This window comes from Benincasa hispida, chromosome 5, assembly GCF_027475165.1.
Source record: "Benincasa hispida cultivar pf3 chromosome 5, pf3_genome.v1.1, whole genome shotgun sequence".
Classification (NCBI taxonomy): domain Eukaryota; kingdom Viridiplantae; phylum Streptophyta; class Magnoliopsida; order Cucurbitales; family Cucurbitaceae; genus Benincasa; species Benincasa hispida.
In genome coordinates, this window is record NC_143482.1 from 12,651,771 (window position 1) to 12,665,134 (window position 13,364).

A 13,364-nucleotide genomic window follows, 5' to 3' on the forward strand; every position below is an offset into this window, starting at 1 on the left:
TATACGATGGGGGAAGGGATAGTTTATGTTTTTTTTAGAGACTCTGAAATCAAATATTTGAATTGCCAGGTTATATTTTTTATGCAAAGTGAATTAACCAAACCCTCTCTTTTTGTAGGTCTTTGTTTAGTCCTCTCATTGTAAACTCAAAACTACTATGCCCCTTTGGTAATGATTTCTGCTCAATTTGGTAACCATGTAATTTTTTTAAATTAAGTCTATTTTCTTTTAATTGCTTATACCGCATAAAAAGTTGAATTCTTTGCCAAATTCCAAAAATAAAAATGAGTTTTTTAAAAACTATTTAGAACTTTGACATGTTTTTTTAAAACTTTGGTAAAAAAATATGTACCAAAGCAAGAAATTTAGAGATGGAAATAGTATTTATAAGTTTAATTTTAGGAAAACTAAAAATTAAAAGAAAAAATTAAATGGTTATCAAACTGGGCCTTTATTTTTTGGTTTTGAAATTTATGTTTGTTTTCTCCTTAATTTTTTACTATGGTTTTTTTGAATTCTTAGTTAAATTGCAATAATGAAAACAAGTTTTAAAAAACAATGTGTGTGTCTATATATATATATATATACACATATTAGTTTTCAAAATTTAGCTGAGTGCTTAAAGTATTGATAGAAAGTGGATAACAAAAGAGGGAAACTTTTAGGTAAAAATAGTCTTTATAGATTAATTTTTAAAAACTAAAAACCAAACCTAAATCTCATTTGATATGATAGAGTAAGCGCATACATACAACGGAAGAAATCATAATCAATAAACATTTTAATTACACTTAATTTGAGTTTAAAAGCATGCAAGAAAACATTTACAAAAGAGGGTTTCAAGATGAATAATATATTTGAAGTAACTCTTCAATTTCAGCTCATCTTCACGAAATTGGCCTCTAAATACACAGTAGACAATAATAAGGATCTTCTCTACTATCCTTTAACTTGGATTGAGAGGTGGAATCTCTAAATTAGCTCAATTAGGCGAAGGGGGTGAAGAGGGTTTGAGAGAGAGTAAATTTTTTTCAAAAAATTTTGCATGAAAATCACTTCAAATTTGAGATTGAGAATGCTTTTAAGTATTTGATTCATGCAGGCACTAAGAGAATGAGGTTGAATGACATTTCAATCAGCACTATCCTAATGGGATAGGTATTGATTAATGGATTAATCCAACAACTTTTATTATTATTATTTTTTTCAATTTCAATTTTCTAATTTTAATTTTCACCAAAATTAAAATTAAATCCAATTTCAAATATGAATTTGAATTTCAAAATCGAAAAATGTTGTATTTAAATAAATAATTAAATAAATTTAATTAATTAATTAAATAATAATTTAATATCAAATATTAAATTAATTAAACACCTAATTTATACATGAAGCCTATTCATGTAAATTAATATTTCAATCAATATTTAAATATTATAATCTCTCTGATTACATTTAATTTCGACAAATTTAAACATTTTAATTATATGGAATATAATTAATCAAACCCTAAATTGAATTTGAACACTTCTAATTCAAAAAGCCTAGTTTCGAATTTGAAAAAGCCTAGTTTTGAATTTGAACCTTTCAAATCCGCTCAATTCATTAATGCTAGTAGAGGGACCTTATGGACCTACAGACATGAGTTCCAAACATTTGAGATTAATTGACTAAACTCTTTATACCGAATTAATCAATATTTGTTAACTACTGAGACACACCACTATAGCTCGATAGTTGCACTCTCCTCACTGTACATATATTTTTGTCCACTTTAACCATAATCAGTAAGTCGATCCTTCATAGGTCGTTCGTATTTACTGTTAGGTCAAAATTACTGTTTTATCCCTGTAAATACATCTTGTTATTTTTTTTTTTTTTTTTTTTTTTTTTTTTTTAAATTAACCTTATAAACACTATTTTTATTTATGAGTTTCTTTGTTTTGATATCTATTTTTAGGTTTATTTTCAAAATTCAAGCTAAATTTTGAAAATAAAAAAATATTTTTATTTTTAAAGTTTGACTGTGAGTTCAAATGTTTCCTTCGAAATGATGAAAATAATTGTAAGAAAACAAATACTATTTTCAAAAATAGAAAATAAAAAATCACATGGTTATGAAATCGGACCTGAAAAATGATTGAAGGGAAAAGCCACTTCAAAATTATTGTCACATTGTGAACTTAAAATGACTATTTTCAATACAAAAGAATGTAGAAAAGCTAGAAGTATAAAATAGAGATGCCTGCATCATTCCCCAATCATTTTAACAAAGAAAATTAAAGTTTTAAAAATATGTAGGTGTTGCAAGGAATGCATTTATGTGTGGAGTGTATTAGTTGCATCATTCCCTAATCATTTTAACAAAGAAAGACTTAAAATTTAAAAAATACTTAGGTGTTGTCTGAAATGTACTTATCTTTGTAGAGCCTATTTGTTGTCCAGTTAAAATTGACCATGTGTAAGTAATTTTATCTTTTTTTAAAAAAATTGAATCATTATTTTTTAGTGTGTAATAAAAGAAGCATGAGAAAAGATGCAACCTAGGTTGCAAATTTTGTTGTCATGAAAAACATTTGATTTAGTTGACCCTGAAATTATCATATTCTAAATTCTTACTATTCTGGAGGAGAATATCTTTTGATAAGCTTCCTCTTAGCACCTCAAGAAAATTGGTGAATATCCAATTAGTGGACTTGGTACCATGATAAAGAGAAAAGGTGTAACTGTTGAGAGAGAAATAAAAATCTTGTCTATTGGGTTGACACATCTATTCATGATCAAATAAAAACAAAGCACCCTCATGAAACTCGTCTTTTGATTAGAGTAGATCTCGAGAGAACGAAAAATAAGAGAAAGACAAAAACAAATAAAACTTTTAAGTCATGCTACTACGAGAAAGAAAGTAGTAGCCATTAAGCGAAACTATTCGATTTGGTGAATTCTTTCTGTTTAGTTGGAATAGAATAGCTTCCATACTAAGCCTTTTCATCTTTTTTAGGCATTAATATCGAAAAGGAGTTCAAGGAGGTTTCAGGGTCCGATCTCTCGCTGCGTCTAAAACAATCTCAAATGTGACTAATGTGACTATTAAGACTATCAGAGCCTTTTAAAGAGGTACAGGGGTGTGGGTGTACTCCTCCAATGACTTTACTTTGCTTTAAAGTGAAAAAAGAGCATTGATGTCAATCCTTATGTTGTGAGGAGTTGAGCATCTTCTATTAGTTGGGATCAAGTTTTTCCTTCATAGGCCTAGCACAATAAACCCCCTACGAGTAGTTTCCATTATTGTAAGGTAGTTTTCACAAATATTTCGAGAAGAGGGGCAGTCTTATGTGAGCATAGTATTTTCGGTTGAATCTATCCAACTCAACTAAGAACCAAACTTAACATACATATATATATTTTTTCCTCTTGGGAGGGTACTCTGAGTAGTGGGTACCTTTTAAGACATCAACCTACCTAATCATATCTTGTATGAATATGCAAGAAGGGGTGCTCCTATGTAAGGGTTGTGTTTGTTGCAATAATGGATTCCTCGTCAAATCAATTTCGAGGGTGTGACACACTTGTGCAAATAACTACAAGAAAGGTTATGGTAACACCCGAATCTTATTATAACAAATTCACAACCCCCAAACAAAAGGGTTATAGCTGAGCACATGGTAAGCAACCATGCCCTCGTTTAGTATAACACAGCGTTACTTGAGAGCTCTCGATTTGGTACATGGTAATCACCTTAATTTGATTGACATGACATGTTCATTGTCTCATTATATCCAACTTGAACCATTAACAATAAGTTGTGTCCAATATAATTTCTAAGGCAAATCTCATTAATTCAACTATAATCAAACATATTGATCCCTGTATTTTTAATATGTTCATTGGTCGTTGTACTTTTAAAAAACGACTATTTTGATCCCTATTCGAAAAATTTCAACATAAATTTTATATACAATGGAAACTTTGAATACAAATTTATAGTACATTCTAAGAAATTTAGTAAATAAAGTGTCATGTTAAAATTTTGATCGAAATGAAAAAAATAAGATAAAAATAAACATAAGTAGACCAAAATGGTCACTTTTGAAAGCATTGGTACCAAAACAGAAATTTTGAAAATACAATAGGTTAAAAGTTGCCTATCTAATTGCATTCGTTGAGCTTGTATGATATAAAGAAATTCTAAATCCAATCATTTTTTCCTTCTATTTCTTTTTGTGATTGGACAATGACTTTTATTGTCAACCTCATATTTTGCTGTATTGCTCCTTCACTATTGAAGAAGAATAAAAAAGTGGCATCTTTTCATATGCTTTTTCCTCTTACTTCTGCTTTCTAAGTAAGGTCAATGTCAAGCCTGAAGAACTTCAAGAAGAAGAGGAAACTCAATGGAAAGAAAGAAAATAAATAAATAAAAATCAGATTCCCATTTCAACTAACTCTTTGCTGTTCAATAATTCAGGTCCCCCACTTTTTCCCCAACTGGTTCTAATTGCTAGGCCTTCAAATCTGTGGTGGCTATTGCAACCTAACCTTGTTTTGTCTCCACTTTAACCCCCTTCACATGCATGATTATGATCTTTTGTATGCAAACGATGATGACTCGTCGCATACCATTCCGTTTTAATCAAAATGTCGAACCATCTATTCCGAGTGAAAGATCAATTTTTCGAAGGAAAATCGGGTCTTATTTTGAGGTTTGAAGCCAAGGGAAAGCATTTGAACACGAAGGAAAGAAGGGCTTATTCGTATTCAATGCGGGACGATCTAGCCTCCGATCCGCATCAGCTAGAATGAATTGTGCTTGAGAGTTTGACAAGATCTTGTTTGTTTTGTTTGAAGTCAGTGAGGCTACCTTAGAAATTAATGGAGAGTAGGATAGGACCCCCTTCCAGCCAATTTCATTGTACAAGTTTGGAAAAAAAGGGACTATACTTTAACTTAGAGAAACAAGAACACGAAAACAGGCTTCAGTATCTATAAATTCATTGGATGACAGACATGAGACATATAGACATTGTGACTAATTTTAACGGAAGATTTAAATATTATTTTGGTCTATGCACTTTTAATTTAGGTTCATTTTAGTCTCTATAATTTTATGATTATTATACTTTCAACTTTTGTTCATTCTAGTTCCTAAACTGGAAACACTCAAGTCAACATTATCGTTCCTCCATTCATTTTATCTCATTTATTTTGATCAAAATTTTATCATGATACTTCACTCACAAAGGGATTGTTTGAGCCTCCAACTTCAAGTGGGTAGAGTCGGCTATTATAGGACACTCCATGATTGGTACTCTAATTATAATAGTTGGTGTGTAGAACTATTATAACCTACAATTACCTACAGTATTGATTCCAAATCCTTCTTTATTACAATGTTTACCATTTCATACTTAGACTAAAATAGTTTGCACCCTAAATACAGACTAAAATAGTTTATACCCCAAACACAACTATGATAACCTACAGACTATTATGGCCCATAAACTATAATAATTACGAACTATAATAACCAACTTAGCTCCCCAAAGAGTTTCCATAATGAAAAAATCTATTAAAGATCTATACATATAGGTCAAAATGGTCTAGATGAAATGTATAGAGACTAAAACGGACCTTTTTGAAAGTACGGAGACCTAAAATGAAAGATCAAAATGAAAAATTTGAAAGTATTGGAACCAAAAGAGTATTCTGAAGTGCTTAAAGTTTCAAAATCCCATTGCTTCCTAGCAACTTTAAAAGATAGAAATTGGGATAATTTGTGGGGTAGAGGCAGTTTGGTTAGAGTATCAACAAGTACTGATTTGCTTAAAATTTGAAGGCAACACATTGGACAATCAGAGCGCCCACAGGGGGCCAATTCATCTGATGACATAATAACTTTCACCATGTGAACGAACACAGAGAGGGAGAGATAATAATGATCATTGTGTTATTACCTTCCCATGCTTTCATCTCTATACTCATAGCTCTCTAAGCTTACTCGACCCGTCATGGGACCGCCTATGTTACTTTCCGTTTTGATCACTGATGTTTTTTATCCTATAGTTTTTAATATTGTGAAATCGACAATTAAAGAACAGAACGTAGAGTAGGAAAGATCGACACACAGATATACGTGGTTCACTAACAGTGTGTTAGCTACGTCCGCGGGCAGAGGGAGAATAATATTATTTGAGAGAATGTTTTCAAAATTACATAAAAAACGGCGCCTCTAGGTTAGAGAGTTTATATATCGCACTGCTCTAAACTCTAGGGTCAAAATCGTAAATAACCGCAAATAAATAAATATGTTGAATACAAAATCTGAATAGGTTTCGGGGGCATTGCCCCTGAACCCCCACGCGCGCCGCCCTTGGACCCCAGCTCACTGACCGGACAACGAGACTCCTGTACTAAGTTGTTCGAAGCGCCAGCAAACAGATTCAAGGCATTTCAACATTTAACTTAAATGGAGAGAAATAACTTGATTTTTAGAGAGGTGGAGGGACTGAGTAAGGACATCTAGGAGGGGGCTAGGTTTAATGCCTCCTTGTGAGCTTCGGTCAATAGACTCCTTCGTAATTATGATATTGATTAAACTTGGTTGGAGTGTGGAGTTCTTTTTTTCGGTTAGATATGCGCTCCCCCCTGGCTTACTTTTTTGTGGACTATGTTTTTGTACCCTTGTTTTCCTTTCATTTTGCTCAATGAAACTTCACTTTCTTAACCACCCAAAAGAAAGGCTATCATTTTGGTTTTAGTGTAGAAGTTACAGTATTGGATCTGCATGGTAGGAAGTAGTCTAGAATCTTTCCAAGAACGATAAAATGACTTTAAGGAAGTGTTTGGTCCACCGATTTTATAAATCGGTATTAAATAACTCAACTCTACCAACTTCAATATCATTTACTATTGAAGTTTGTACATTTATCGAAGAACTCCATCTTTATAATTCTACACTCCAAAGACAGACTTCTTGACTCCAATATATTAACTTGAGACTTCAGAAACTCAACTCAATGCCCAAACACCTCTTTAGAGCAATATGGGTAGATTAGAATTTAAATGAATCGTATTCTCAAATCTTAAAGAGTTGAATAATGGATCTTCTTTAAATGCAAAGGTTGTAGCTTAGTCCTATTCTCTATCTATCTATCTCTCTCTTGGTCCCAACTGAACATAACTCACATGGATCAGGTCATTTAGAATCTGAATTGACTGCAAAGCATTATGTAGTGATAATGAAGCAATTAGATTGACAAGTCAAAAAGCTGATATCTGATAGAAACCTTTTTTGTGCAGTTCACAAAGAGAGGGTAAAAATGAAAAAAGAAAAAAAAAAACAAACCAAAATCCATCTTTATCCAACAGTTATATTACACTCAGCACAGTGTAAAAAGTTGTCTCTCATACCATATATATTTTTTTCTCAAAACTACTTAAATCTTACATTCAAGCACTGTGAAGACCGAAAAAAGCAACATTTAAAGTTCATGCGCAGAAATACAGCTCTATACAAGTAAATATGAAGAGGAACCTCCGTTTGTCGAGTCGGACAAACACCCTGGAGGGCGTCACGAATATTGGACAAAGCCGCAGTTGTCGAATTTGGGACAACCATGTTGACGATAACTTTAGCTATTAGGCTTTTTGATCGATCGTGCTCGTTGACATCTATGATGAAAGACATTAATAGTGTGAGATACTAGAATGTATGGCTTCTCTTCACATTCAAGTAAGAAAAACTTTAAGGGCATATATTTAAGAGTTGAGTACAATCAGAGCTTTGTTGATGATCTGAGCTTTCTGATGAGATATCTAATTCCTAAACAAACCGACGATTTAGATTGTACGGTTTTATTTCGAATTTGTGTCCATATAGAAAAGAAAGCAACTGATGAAACTAGCATTCATTCAAGATAAAGGAAGTTTTTTACTTACCCCAACTGATGTCACAAAATTGCATACTGCACATTTCACTGACCGTGCTCCATATTGATACATCAGTAGCATCCTGCAGTTCCCGCAGCTAACATGCGCCACCTGATTTGCTGTAACAGTAAAGATTTGTTGCTTAATTCATACGAGTTGTGCCTTAAGAAACCAAGGTTTGTAGCTCTAAACTATTATCTGAAGAACGGATTCGAGTATATGCTTTTAGTGAATGGTGAATCAATCAATAACATAATGCTGCTATTCATGATGGGAGCTAGCTAGGAAATGAATTCTTCTAGACAGCCTAATCAATTTACCACGACTTGTTCGAGATGTCTAGCGTAATTACGATTCGAGTTTTGTAAAGTTACTAAGATTTCCATACCTTCCAAAGCTAAGTTAACAGTGTGGCAACAAGAACATTGTACGCTTGTGGCACCGCGGATGTACATGAGAAGAGTATGACAGCCTCCACACACCAATTGTGCCATTTCTGTGCCTGATTTACACATGAAAGCAACTAAAACCTCCAATCTTTATTCTAAACAAAAACAACAGAATTCTCAAACAGAATTTGTCAAATACATTTCATGTAGAAAGTAGCAACGGCGGACGAGCGAGATGGTCAAAAGGAAGAGGAAGAACGGATATACCTGTAGGCGGTACGGTGGTAACTGCATTACAAACTGCGCAGCAAACAGAGGTTGCCCCAACTGGATAAAGTAAAAGGTTTCTGCATCCTGAGCACACAAGCTGGCTCTGTGTAGCTAATGACCAACAACAAAATGCACATTTTCAAACCTTAGTTGAGTACCAAATAACAAATCACTAATCTATGAAAGCATGCACATAAAAAAAAAATCCAATCTAATTCTGAAAACTTGAGCTTTTCTTGAAGAATTTCTCATAAAACCTAATTTTGGTACAAGGCTATGGATATGCAACCTCAAACAATGGGATTTACAGCTCCATTAAAAGTCAAGTGTACGACAAAGCTCAAATGAATGATGAGAATGTTAAGAAATCAACAATCAAAGATGGACAGGAAACATAAAAGAAAAGAAAATCGACAGATAGATTTACATGGTTCACTAATAGTCTATTAGTTACATTCACGGGTAGAAGAAGAGCAGTTTATTAATAGAGAAAATAATTTATGTTACAGAGAAAGATTCTGTACTTCATCGTTAAAAGCACCATATTACAGATTCAAGACATTTCAATAGAGAAAATCAATAGATTTCTCAATCAGAAAGTTTCCTCAGCAACCAAACAAGAATGTAGTTGAGAAATGAGTAAAGTTTTGAAGAGGGTGAGTACCATTAGCAGGTTGTGTATAAGGTGTTGGAGGAGTTGGATATGGTGCAAGAGGAACTGGTGGCATTTTGCAGCTTGATAAAAGGAAAATCTTTCCTCTTTCCTCTTTTTTTCTCTCTCTTCTCTCTGTCTTCCAACCAAGTTCTTAAAAGCTCACTGACTTAGCAACAGACAAAGCCAGCTACTTCCTCCATGGAAACAAGTTTCTGGAGATGAACCTATTGAGAAAGTACAAAGAAAATACAGGAAATCAAAGGAAGAAAACAAAAGAAACATAAATTTGATAGAGAATTGCATCATGGGTTGGGAAGAAATTTGGATGGAAATAAAGGAATTTGATGAGGGTGTGAAAAAAGTAGAACACTGAAGAAAGAGTAAAGTAAAATAATGTAATGTATTAATATTAAGAAGAAATGGAATGGAACAAACCAAAAATGGAGAAACCTAGCAAGGAAGAAGCTGGGGAAGAAAGCTTGAAAAGGCAATAAGTAGTAGTGAGAGGGCAAAATTCATACATTTGCCAGTTGCTGTAGATAGAAGAAGGGAGGATGGGAGAGAGAAAAGGGATGTAAAAATTTGACATTTGATAAAGTAACCAAGTTAAGAAACATAAAAGCAAAAGGATAAGTATCAAATGTTTGTTTGTTTAAATCTTTCTTACTATACTAAGCTGTCTTTTTCCTTTCTTTCCTTTCTTTCCTTTCCAAGGCCTTCTCTAAATCCCCAAATTTGTATAACCTTAAGTTCAAACTTCAAATAAATTACCCTTAATTTTATTTTTTTTTTCCTCATCCACTTACCAATTTTCCCTTTCTCCATTTTGTTTCCGGTTGAAGTGAATCCATTTTTTCCAAGTTGCAATGGTGTCCCTAGCCATAAAGGATTGGAGCACTCGAATGTGTTATAGAGTCATTAGAGTGGGATCGAAATGTCAGATGTGTGGGGTTGTCAGAAGGCGACAAAGTGATAGAGAAAAATGGAGAAAGCGAGAGGAGAACGAGATGGGTGAGCATCGGATGTGTTACAAAGAGAGCGAGAGAGAGAGGAGAATGGGAGAGCGAGAGAGGAGGGAGAGAAAGAGAGTGAGAGGGATAAGATTAAAAGAAGAAATGGTACAAAAACTCAAATTCGAAACAAAGATTCACCCTACTAAAGTTAATTAGTTTCGATAAACATACAAACTTGAACAATAACACCACTATTCAACATCATGATGTAAAACACTTCTAAGTCTACACTTCAAACACAGTTTCTTTTTTTTTTTATCCAAACTCGAGACTTGTTAAAAATGCATTGAGTTAAGAGGCTGAACCCAAATAGTTAAAAAGGAGTTGAGGGTTTGTGTTTGGATAAGTAATATGTTTGGTTAAGGAAATGGAAGGCATGATGGGATTGGTGAGACATCAAGATCAAAGCTTTTATGTAATTAAAAATTTAAAATGTGTTAATTGAAGTTTGGTTATGAAGGCGTTTGGTGCACGTGACTGTGGCCCGAACGCCACACGCTCCTCTCTAATGGGAAACACTGATGGCTGTTGATGAGCCGCGTCACACAAACACACTTTTATTATTATTTTATTATTATCTTTGTATTATTATTATTGTTTTTAACTTTCTCACCTGTTTAAAAAATATCCATATATTTTCAAAAATTACAATATTATTCTCCAACTTTCATAAATATTTTAAAAATACTATTGAAATATATATATATATTTTTTAGAATCTCAAAAAAGAAACCGAGATTTATAATTGTGTGAATAATATAAAAATCAAGTGATGATCTAAATTTTCATTCTAAAGAATTTGCAATGAATAAATGGCAAAGTTATTTTGAAATATTCTAAAGAATTTTTACTTCAAGAATATTTTTGAAACATTTATGAAATTTGAGCAGTAACATTACAACTTTTGAAAGTATGACAAAGCTCAAGAACATTTTTTTTATTTAACATTTTACTTCAACCAATACTTGGCTATATGTTGGGTCAGGTTGTATCTGCCTTTTTGCGGTTCATTCGAACCATGCAATAGACAAACTCTGATTGGACTATTCGATGAAGTATACAAAGTTTGTACAAAAGTAGTGCAACCTAATTGTACCAAAATTTCATTTTTTTTCCTTTACTTTTAATGGTCCTTTCTCTCAATTCATATATCTTTTCTCTCTCAAATAAATCATGTAATAAGCAAATCAAAATAGCATAATGTGTATTAGCTTCAAATTTCTCACTCCATGTCAACTAAAAAAATTGTAATCTCATAACAAGGTTTTTACTAGTCTCTTTCAACTGTTCAAATAAAACAATGTCTTGAAAAGAAAAATAATATCTTGAAATCTCTTCCAAATTCAATGTTTCACAATCAATATAAAATGAATAGGTACCAATATCCATAAAACATTATACTACAATTATGGAACTTATCTACCATCTTAAATTTACAATTTCAGTTCTTGAACATTGAGTTGTATGTCTATTAATCCCTCAACTTAAAAAATGTTTAATAAGTGATTGAACTTTTAATTGTTTCTAATAGATCCTTAAACTTTTAAAAAGGTTTATAAATGTTTAAATTTTCGATTTTATGTGCAATAAGACCACGTTTACCTAAGAGATAAATCAATGGTAATCTGAAAATAGACCTCATTTGATTACGTTTGGTGTTGTTTACTTGTGTTCCATACTTGTACTAACATTTGGGCCCAATTCCAAATCTATAATAATAAAATGCAAACTGATTGATGAATATTATCATTAGAGTCACTGTTACTTTATTATTTCTATTAAAAACATGAGAACTATGAAGTTGTCACATTTATTGTCATCGTTACCCTGATTATTTGACCCTAAACGGTAACAGTAAATGTGACAGATTCATAATTCGAAGTAAATGTGATCAAAAGCAATCCAATTATGTTTGCGATTGTGACCAATTACCGTTAATCTACCAATGAAATCCCATTTTAATTATACCCATTCTTATTGGGGTTGGTAAACGCGGCCTAAATCTCTAAATTTTCACTTTCGTCTAATAGCTCGAAACTTTTCAATCATTTTTGCCTAAATTAGATCTATTAGATGCAAAATTGAATGTTTAAGATTTCACTAAACAAAACTCAAAGTTATATCTAATAAATCAAATAATTTTAAGAAATTTCAATATGCGAATGATCTATTACGCACGAAATTGAAAGTTCATGGACCTATTAAAAAATTTTAAATCCTAAAATTTTATTAGACACAAAATTAAATTATTTGTAATCTATTAGACATAATATTAAAAATTTTAGGAACCAAATAAACACAATCTTCACATTTCAAAAACTAAATTTGTGTTTAACCTATTTATAAATAGTTTGTCATGCTAGGTTTATCATTTATGCTATCTCTTATTAAGGACAATGATTATTGAACGTTTGTCAGAATAATAGTATTGCTCAATTATAATGACCAAGTTAATATCAGGATCAGAAATATATTTTAACTTTTATGTTTCAATAAATAAATAAATAAATAAATATATAAATAAAAAATATATATATTATATATATATATATATATATATATATATATTATATATATATTATTGGTGCATATATAGGATGTTAAAATACTTTGCATTATATTTTTTTATTTTTTATTTTTTGGAAACGAGATCCATATGAATTAGTACACCTTATTTATTATAATTCAATTCAATAAAATTATTGAATTGGAGATAAGATTGAAAGAAAAAGATGCTAGAGACAGATAGGTTGGAAGGAGTCTAATAGTTAGAAAGAGAGAGAGAAAAATAGTTAGAGATCAGATATTTTTTTCTTTCTTTCAAAAAGATAGTTAGAAAGAGAGAAAAAATATGCTAAATATAAAAATAGCCTTAAATTTTGAAATTTATTTTAAAAATACCATTAACTTTAAGAAGTTTTAATAATATTTTTAAAAAAAAAATTAAGAAAAAGGTTAAAAATATTGTTACAGTCAATTTTGGATAAAAACTATTAAACTTTATTTCAAAATTACCCTTGAATTTTCAAAAATTTCATAAATATCCTTAAACTTCAAAAAATAAAAAATAAAAAATACCCTTACCACTAATTTTATGGATGGAAAACC

At 31.5% G+C, this 13,364-nt stretch overlaps 1 protein-coding gene across 3 annotated transcripts; it reads right to left on the reverse strand.

Annotated features, from left to right (window-relative positions):
* Window positions 1-7,252: 7,252 nt before the first annotated feature.
* On the reverse strand, window positions 7,253-9,947 carry LOL1 (lsd one like 1). 3 transcript variants are annotated; one of them, XM_039031555.2, is made up of 6 exons: window positions 9,679-9,947; window positions 9,253-9,467; window positions 8,586-8,699; window positions 8,318-8,431; window positions 7,939-8,048; window positions 7,253-7,671 (listed from the first exon to the last, which is right to left on the reverse strand). In XM_039031555.2, exons 2-6 carry the CDS (start codon window positions 9,314-9,316, stop codon window positions 7,639-7,641), a joined length of 435 nt encoding a protein of 144 aa, XP_038887483.2. In that variant the 5' UTR covers window positions 9,317-9,467; window positions 9,679-9,947; the 3' UTR covers window positions 7,253-7,638. The 3 variants fall into 3 exon arrangements, with proteins under 3 accessions (XP_038887483.2, XP_038887481.2, XP_090169576.1); XM_039031553.2 differs by having other exon boundaries at window positions 7,935-8,048; window positions 9,679-9,833; XM_090313450.1 differs by having other exon boundaries at window positions 9,765-9,825.
* Window positions 9,948-13,364: the final 3,417 nt, after the last annotated feature.

Coding starts and splice junctions, on each gene's coding strand:
- LOL1 (XM_039031553.2), bottom strand. CDS start 9,316: ATGCCACCAGTTCCTCTTGCACCATATCCAACTCCTCCAACACCTTAT. Junction 8,700..9,252: donor TTATACACAACCTGCTAATG/GTACTCACCCTC, acceptor GTTGGTCATTAG/CTACACAGAGCCAGCTTGTG. Junction 7,672..7,934: donor TGTGACATCAGTTGGGGTAA/GTAAAAAACTTC, acceptor CTTTCATCATAG/ATGTCAACGAGCACGATCGA.